The following is an 8,652-nucleotide window of genomic DNA, read 5'->3' on the forward strand; positions in this document are numbered from 1 at the left end:
TGTCTAGACATTTGTCCATTGCTTAAAAACACGTTCACATTAAAAAGACGATATTTTGTTGTTTTTTGTTTGATGTTATTAAGAANCAAACCCTACAACGTGCAATTAACTTTAAATTCTGAAGTAAAATTCAAATTTGTAAAGAAATATTCTTGATATAAAACTGGTTTTCTCAAACCCTTTTGCAGATATTAAATAGTGATCGCTAACATTACAAAGATCTGGCACAAGATTTTAAAGAATATTGAGACGTAAAGATTTTCTAATCCATGCATTATCTTCGCCAACTGAAGTTTAGACAACTTATAGTTTTTGACAAGAACTTGATTCAAATCTATTTTTTTTTGTCTTCAATAAAAGAACTGCTGAAGACTAAAGTTATGAATTTAAATAGTACAATGAACATGATGCACAGAAAATGTGCACTGTTAACAGACCTATTTCATGCACTTAAAAAGAGATTGAATAACTTCCTAGTAACGCTACTTGCTTTTTAATAACATTAAATGCACTTCAGTATTGATTCAATGTCGTCTTCCTATTTTACAGTTTTCTGATTCTAACTGTATATTAAAGGTTGCTGGAACATGGACACTTCCGGAGGAAGCAATCGCACATATTGGTAATATTTAGACAATCATTTTAATTGTACCTAGTCTTGATGATTATGCTGTACAAAATATATCTTTTTAATATTTCTGCAACCTTTTGAATGGACACAACTAATTCAGAATCGTGGAATAGATCGATTAATTCAAAGTTTTACCATGAGACTTAACTTTTATTTAGCGGAAGAAGTTGATTAGTTTAACTAATATCGTTCATTCCATAGTTTTCAACTCACAAAACAGTAATATCTAACTTCACTTGGCTCGGAAATTCTTTAATGATACTTTCCACTGTGTTAAAGGTACCCTCCATCTATAGAATGGCATGACAGATTCACAACGGTACATACCCAACAGTAGACATTCAGTCCCTTTAAACTGTTTTTGTTCAGTCCCTTTAAACTGTTTATGTAGGTGGTCTGATAGATTTAAAGCAGGCTGAGAAGTTTATCCCAGTAAACAGTTTACGAAAAGCTGGCGTTAAACTTACTCTGTCCAGTGACTATGATGTGTCTCCTGTTAATCCTTTCCAAGGTACAAAATTAGTAAATTAGAAGAGCATTTCAAATTTTGTTCGAAAATTCCATCGAGGTATTCGAACTTCCTAAAGCTAGTTAACATAACGAACATTTTTTTCGAAATTATAAAAAAAAAATGTTAGAAATATCTCACTTATTTTGATAACCCTAATTTTTTTTCGCTATCGCGAACAAAATTTTAGGGTTTCTTCTGTCTGTGTATTCGGTTTGTATCGGAGCATTCTCAGTCATATTTTGATTTCTCATTCTAAATCCACCAAAAAAAAACTTTATACATGTAGTTAAGTATCAAAATATCAAATACCAAATACAAAACATCTACAGTAAATTGATGAAAATGGTTTCTAAAATTAACACTCACTGGACTTTTAACCAGGACTTCTAGTTTATAGAACCCGACTATGCATACAAAATTATCCTTCCAAAAACCACAAAAGAACTGAGTCTTTCAACAAACTCTTTTTCATATTAACTATATTTTTGCAACCAAAAGTCGTAGACCTAAATAATTCAAACTATGAATTCTGATAGATCAAAAATTATAAATTTAATAGCAAGGTTTATCATTATTTAGCAAAGATATAGTGATTTGACAAATTTTCGCTGAAAAATATATTATTATATTAATTATTGAAATTATTAAAAATTGAGAAAACGGTGTGATTATCAAAATTGAAAATAAATATATTTTATTATTTACCATTTAAAGTGCACCTAAAATATTTTTTCAGCTAAAAAGATGAATGAAAGATAATTATTTTGTAATATTTAGTAAAATTATGATTCATTAAATGCACAAAAACACTTGTTGGCAATAAAAATTTGAGAAATTGCAATACAATTTTTTTTTTACAGGTTTAAAACATGCAATGAATAGAGGAGCAGAAAGTGTGGAACTGCATCAGGTGAAAACTTTAAAATTCAATTTTATCCTTAGAAAAGGTTTTAAACCAGGCCCTTATTTTTAGATGTCAAATTATTTTACTCTTCTAATTCTGAAAAAAAACATATCTCGTAGAAGGCAATGTACATCTTAGTCAATTCTGTAAGTGAGCTTCAATAAATATACAGAGCGTCCCATTTTATATAGAATTATCTCCAAGCTTTAACGCCATAATACGCATATTATATTAAAATAAACCTTGTTTTTTTTCTGCATGCAAATCTTTATATTAGCAATATAAAATTTTTTTATATTAGCAATATAATATTTTTTTAATGCTTTTTTTATATTTTATGATTAGTCCCACAGTCATGCATGGAGCGGAATCTTGCATGGGGCGGACTCCCCTTAAAGTTTTAACAATTTCAAGAAAATTTTAGACATAAAAAGCAATGTTATAAAATTTTTTGTTATCTTTGAATTTTGATTTGAAAAACAAATTAAAAATTATCCATGTATCGAGTAAATATTAATTGTTTTATGATTTGAAAGGAAGACGACATTCAAGAGGAAATAAACTTTTTTGCCTTTACCCCTGTTAAAATACATTTAAGAACTTAATGGGTATTTGCTATATGTCAACTAATAATTTGTAATGCTTTAACATTGCTTTTTATGTCTAACATTGTGTGAAAATGGGTCGAGTCCTCCCCATGCAAGAGTCCGCACCATGCAGGACACCGCAAAGCGCAATTTAAAGGTTATACCACGATCTTGTATAATGTGGGATACTCTGTTCGTGACGTAAACCATCTTATATTTTTTGCAGGCCATAGAGATGTACACAATAAATGCTGCGTACACTATGCGTCAAGAAAAAGTTGTTGGAACTTTAGAACCAGGCAAAGAATTTATTATGTAAAGATAGTTATTTAGAGGTGTACGTATTTTTATTACTGCAGTGTACTGTCTCTAGGCGTTAATGTAGGCACAAGACGGATGTCGAAGCCTGACATGGGATCCATCTTTCACATACAAAATCACTGAAATATTCTGGTCATAGGAAACTATTATGTGAATTATCAAAATTATCAAAATTCAATGCTTTTATCCTCCTCGGATACTAGATTAAAACTGATGCATCTATTCTTGTTTACAAACACCGCCCGGAGAGAACTGTTTCAATATGTAGGCAGAGAATACGCCACAGCAAATAAATTTCCTTGCATTATTACCTTGGAACCAGGTATCAGAAAAAGATGGAACCCCTTTATCATTGTTTATAAAATGAGTGTATTGCAATTTATGGGATGCATAAAAACAAAACTTGCACTGAGATTTTTTTCGAGTTTTCGATACCGATCCTTGATTCCCTTTACAGCGGTTTCTACAAGGTTACCCACAGAGACGACTGTACCGAATTTATAAAGTCTGTCTTCTTTTTGTTCAGGATTCCCTGCAATTATAAACTTCTTTCTTTCTTTTCCAAACTATTAAATAAGCAATGTAAGTACCATATTTAAGACAGAAGACTTAATCCTTTGTGGGTAACCCAGTAAGTTTCTTATCTGTCCCTGGGGGACAATTTAAATTAAAATAAAACCCCACGCTGCTAAGTTATATGAGAAAAAAGTAGTGCATTTTTTAAAGGGACCGTTCACTTATTTGGGTAATCACAGGGAAATTAAACTGCCTATTCGCTGTTGATTGGTAATAGTGTCTATAGAGAGGGACCATCCCTTTCCGCTCAAATTCTGAACGAAAAATCGGCTTTTTCCCGAGCTTAGTTCTTGGGAAGTAAAATTACCTTAACTTCCATATAAAGTAGTTGTAAATAATTATCTATATAATAAAACAAGACATTGGTATATATATATATATATATGTTGCCTATAGCCGGCCAAACGGCTGGACCGATTAGACTGAATTTTTTTGGGGACACTTAGGGATGTTTAGGCTCAAAAATCGAATTTTTTTTTCAAATTTTTTTCAAATTGTTTTCAAATTGTTTTCTACGTGCAACGCCGGGCCCTCCATCTTGTCGTTAATATTTATCAAAATTTTGCATTTGAAAATAACAATCATAATGAATATTTCAGGAAAAGATGCGGATATGATTGTGATTAGTCAAGATATCTTTGCAAACAAGAATACAGTCGAGAAAACTCAAGTTTTACAAACTCTATTGGCAGGAAATGAGGTTTACAGGTAGGAAGTTGAAAAGCATTTAGTGATTGGCAGGAAATCAGGTTATTGACGGAAGACGATGAATCTAATTATTGGCACAAAATTAGGTTTACAGGAAGGAAAGCAATACATTTAGTGGTTGGCAGGAAATCGGGTTTTTAGGTAGGAAGATTTAAACCTAGTAATTGGCAGGAAATCAGGTTAACAGGTAGGAAAATATAAACCTAGTAGTTGGCAGGAAATCAGGTTTACAGGTAGGAAGATTTAAACCTAGTACTTGGCAGGAAATCAGGTTTACAGGTAAGAAGATGTAAACCTAGTACTTAGCAAGAAATCAGGTTAACAGGTAGGAAGATATAAACCTAGTAATTGGAGGGAAATCAGGTTTACAGGTAGGAAGACGATAAACCTAATTATTGGCAGGAAATGAGGTGTTATAAAACTTATTAATGACAGGAAATTAGGTTTAAAGGTATCAGGAAATAAGCTTTTATGACAGGAATCAGGAAAAACTAATCATTGAGTTGAAATCAGCTTTCAGGAAATTATTTAACCAGACAGGAACTGAAACAGCATCTAAATCTTAATTAACATTTACTTCTTTGTTTAGGAGGAGTACTTACAAGCCGACTGTTCAAAATGTTTAGATGCAATTGCGTAATTTCATATTCGTTAAATTTGAAATATAATTTGGACAAAATATCATTTCTGAAATACAATCCCTTTTTGCTGACGTTCAGAATTATCCACAAAGGATAAGACTTCAGAGACGACTGTAAAGAATATTTCAATTTTGATTTCCTGGTCTCCTGGTTTCGTTTCCTTAACGTCGTATCCTTTGTTACCAGCTGTACTAACACGAAAGATACAAATAGATCTGATACATCTGATCTATATACAGTGAAACCCTTAATAACGAATACATCGGAAGAATTTATCAAATGTCGTCTTGACAATTTTTTAATGAGTTTTATACTATATTACGGAAATTTCAGTATTTGCGAAAATAAATAAATAGCCATGAATATGCAGGAACAGTTTTAAAGAGTTCCATTTAATCATTTAATTAAAAAACTAAATATCTGAAACATTCCATTATCAGAAAGTGAAGAATACGACATTTGATGAATTCTTTCGATGTATTCGTTATTAAGGGTTTCACTGTATATGGAATGAACTGTTTCCTATTTCTATGCCAGAACGAATTAAGACTTTCCAAGCTTTTGTAATTAAAAATTGTAGCAGAAAATATATTCCTTGCATTCTTCACTCAAATTTTTTTAGAAATAGTTCAGTTGCAAATTATAAAGTGAACATTTTCTCTATGTAAACATTCTAAAACAATAGAAACAAAAAGTTTCGCGGATTTTGAAAAAATGTCAAAATTTTCAAAAATTAAAATTTGTTAGAGGCAAATTTTTGGAAATTTCGATCATCCATTTACCTTTCCTGGGGTCACGTGAGGTCCTACAAAATATTTTGACCTGCTCGGTTCAGCCGTTTTGACATTTATGGTATACAAACAAAAAACAAACACCATGACAAGCAAAGTATATATATAGAAGTATGAATGAAGAAAGAAGACGACAACAATTTCACCGTTTTCTAGTTTTCACTGTAGCTCTTTGAAATACAAGGTTTTTAGGATTAAACATTATTTGTTTAGTGATTTTAATTTCATTAAAAGTTGTGTCATATCTACAAATTCCTTCTATTCTTCATAAAATGTCGTCTTTTTCTTGGTCGGCTTCTTTTTCAAATTCCTTCATTACGTGTTTTTACAGAATGCATATTCCCTATTTTACTTGGCCCCGCTTGTTACACTAAGTTTTGCGTTGGTAGGCGTTTGTAGGCTTGGTAGGTTTTTATTTTTTGAAATCTTTCCTTCCACTCTTAGGCCGTTCCTTCCATAAAGTTGAACTAGTTTAAGTACTAACTTGAGTTTAAAAGTCGTCTTCCTATTTCAGAGTTGTCTGGTTATCACTGTATAATATTTTATGTTTTTGAATGTTAAAACCGTTTTTTTCAAGTTAACTACTATTCGTTCGACACGTTCATTAATTTTCGATCGTTCCATTTTTTAATAACGCGTTTTTATGCAATCGTTAATTTTCGGAATGACCGTTCCTGTAAACGAGGCCAATCCCTGGCTATAACTGGTTGAAAGACATTTTTATTGATTGCTACAGATATATTTTAGATAAAAGGAAACCATCATTATTTAACATGAATCATAAATATAGATATAGAGAATAAATATCATTTCTTACATTCTACAGATTTATAGTTTTTACATATATTTACAATATATTGTGCAGGAATTAAAAAAAAATTTTTTTTTTTGCATTTTAATAGCTATACATATTAATAAGGACGATTACAAAATTTAACACAATGTCAAATATAAATGTTTAAAAATAATTTTTACTTTAATCGTAAAAAGTTGAAATTTTTTAATAATTTAGTATTTTATTAAGGAACTGATTATTTTGCACAACCCTAAATTTTTAAACATATATCTGTATAACCTGATGATTGATATTTCTAACTACGACTATCTAATCTGTCAGAATTCAGAGTTTGAAATATCAAGAATCTACGATATCAGTTTGTAAAGATATACAAACTTTAACGTTAGAGTTTGTGGCAAGTAACAAGTTCCTTTAAATGAAAAACTCGAAGATATGATTACCAAGGTTATACAATTCGAAGATACGATTACGAGGATGAAAAATTCGAAGATATGATCAGCAAGGATTTCAAATTCGATGACAGTATTTACCAAGGATGTGAAATTCGAAGATTTGATCACCAAATTGCAAAATTCGAAAATATGATTACCAAGGTTGTAACATTCGAAGATATGATTACCAAGGGTTCCCTACAGGAACCACATCTGCACTTCCTCGACCTCTACAAAATAAATAATCATTATTTAAATAGCATTATCGCCTCTTTAGAGTAAAAACATTAGAGTCTTTTGCAACAAACTCTCATATTCAACCTAATATCAAAGACCTTATTTATTGCAAACTATGAATTCTATTAGATCAAATAATCAAGTTAGAAATATCAAAGGTTTATACTATCAAGATTCAAAATTTGAGTTTGTGGCAAAGACTCACTTCAAGTATACTCTAAAATACATATTGCTTACCCGTAAGATTTGTCAAATGCATGTCCCTTTTTATCCTGAAATATTTATTTTATTAATTATAATTTGAAAATTGCCTGTTTTACAAGAAAATCGCCTTAAAAAAATTATCAATTTTTGATTGAAAAACCCTGAATACGAAAATACGAAATCGATCATGAAAACCAATAATTTAATATGTTTATGTTTAAACTAGCTGAATACGTAATTTCAAGGGACTAAAATGAAACCTTTAAAATCTTTGTCCGATTAGGATTTTTTCTTTTTTCTTATTAATCTTTTTTTTTAAAGTCAACGTAAACGACGATATCTTCCACATTAATGTTCAGATAAAGGTTTTAAGGGAATCATTGTGAATTGGGCTCCAGTACAAAAGGTAGAATTATAAAAAAGGTAGAATTACAAAAGGTAGAATTACAAAAGGTAGAATTATAAAAAGGTCGAATTATAAAAAGGTAGAATTACAAAAGGTAGAATTACAAAAGGTAGAATTATAAAAAGGTATAATTATAAAAAGGTAGAATTACAAAAGGTAGAATTACAAAAGGTAAAATTACAAAAGGTAGAATTACAAAAATGTAGAACTACAAAAAGCTAGAATTACAAAAAGGTAGAATTACAAAAAGGAAGAAGAACAAAAGGTAGAATTATGAAAGGTAGAACATACAAAAGGTAGAACATACAAAAGGTAGAACATACAAAAGGTAGATAATACAAAAGGTAGATCATACAAAAGGTAGATAATACAAAAGGTAGAACATACAAAAGATAAAACATAAAAAAGGTAGAACGGTAAAAACGTAGAATTACAAAAGGTAGAACGGTAAAAACGTAGAATTACATAAAGTAGAATGTTGAAAAGGTAGATTTGTCTATACCCCTTTTAGATTACAATAACAGTCTCTTTATTCATACTTACAATAATATTTTGAGCAGAAGAGGAGACCCTTGATAGAGGTTTCTTGTACTTGTAGTACCAGTACTCAATACCCAGGGTTATAATTGCCAGTCCAATTCCTTAATTCAGTACATTCAATACATTCAGTACAATCAGTACAATCAGTATAATCAGTACATTCAGTACATTTAGTACAATTCTGTACAATCAGTAAAATCAGTACAATCAGTACAATCAGTACAATCAGTACAATCAGTTCAATAAGTACAATCAGTACATTCAGTTCATTCAGTACATTTAGTACAATCAGTACATTCAGTACAATCAGTACAATCAGTACAATCAGTAAAATTAGTACATTCAGTACATTTAGTACATTCAGT

General features: G+C 30.4%; 1 protein-coding gene and 1 long non-coding RNA gene across 2 annotated transcripts; one reads left to right on the forward strand and one right to left on the reverse strand.

Moving 5' to 3' along the window:
* The first annotated feature begins 522 nt into the window (after nt 1-522).
* Nucleotides 523-4,950, forward strand: LOC111705641 (5-methylthioadenosine/S-adenosylhomocysteine deaminase). Its single transcript, XM_023478258.1, has 6 exons — nt 523-622; nt 1,023-1,142; nt 2,003-2,052; nt 2,860-2,932; nt 4,130-4,238; nt 4,828-4,950. Exons 3-6 carry the CDS (start codon nt 2,017-2,019, stop codon nt 4,862-4,864), a joined length of 255 nt encoding a protein of 84 aa, XP_023334026.1. The 5' UTR covers nt 523-622; nt 1,023-1,142; nt 2,003-2,016; the 3' UTR covers nt 4,865-4,950.
* A 1,300-nt stretch (nt 4,951-6,250) lies between these two features.
* On the reverse strand, nt 6,251-8,407 carry LOC111705643 (uncharacterized). Its single transcript, XR_002766059.1, has 3 exons — nt 8,291-8,407; nt 7,375-7,409; nt 6,251-7,130 (listed from the first exon to the last, which is right to left on the reverse strand). It is a non-coding gene; the product is annotated as an uncharacterized LOC111705643 (long non-coding RNA).
* Nucleotides 8,408-8,652: the final 245 nt, after the last annotated feature.

Source organism: Eurytemora carolleeae, unplaced genomic scaffold (genome assembly GCF_000591075.1).
Source record: "Eurytemora carolleeae unplaced genomic scaffold, Eaff_2.0 scaffold664, whole genome shotgun sequence".
In the NCBI taxonomy this organism is placed as follows: Eukaryota; Metazoa; Arthropoda; class Copepoda; order Calanoida; family Temoridae; genus Eurytemora; species Eurytemora carolleeae.

What these genes read in the sequence shown, in the direction of transcription:
- LOC111705641 (XM_023478258.1), top strand. Translation starts at nt 2,017, where the DNA reads ATGAATAGAGGAGCAGAAAGTGTGGAACTGCATCAG. An exon ending in AAAGTGTGGAACTGCATCAG is followed by an intron (nt 2,053 to 2,859) that starts GTGAAAACTTTA and finishes TATTTTTTGCAG; the next exon opens with GCCATAGAGATGTACACAAT. An exon ending in GCAGGAAATGAGGTTTACAG is followed by an intron (nt 4,239 to 4,827) that starts GTAGGAAGTTGA and finishes TTCTTTGTTTAG; the next exon opens with GAGGAGTACTTACAAGCCGA.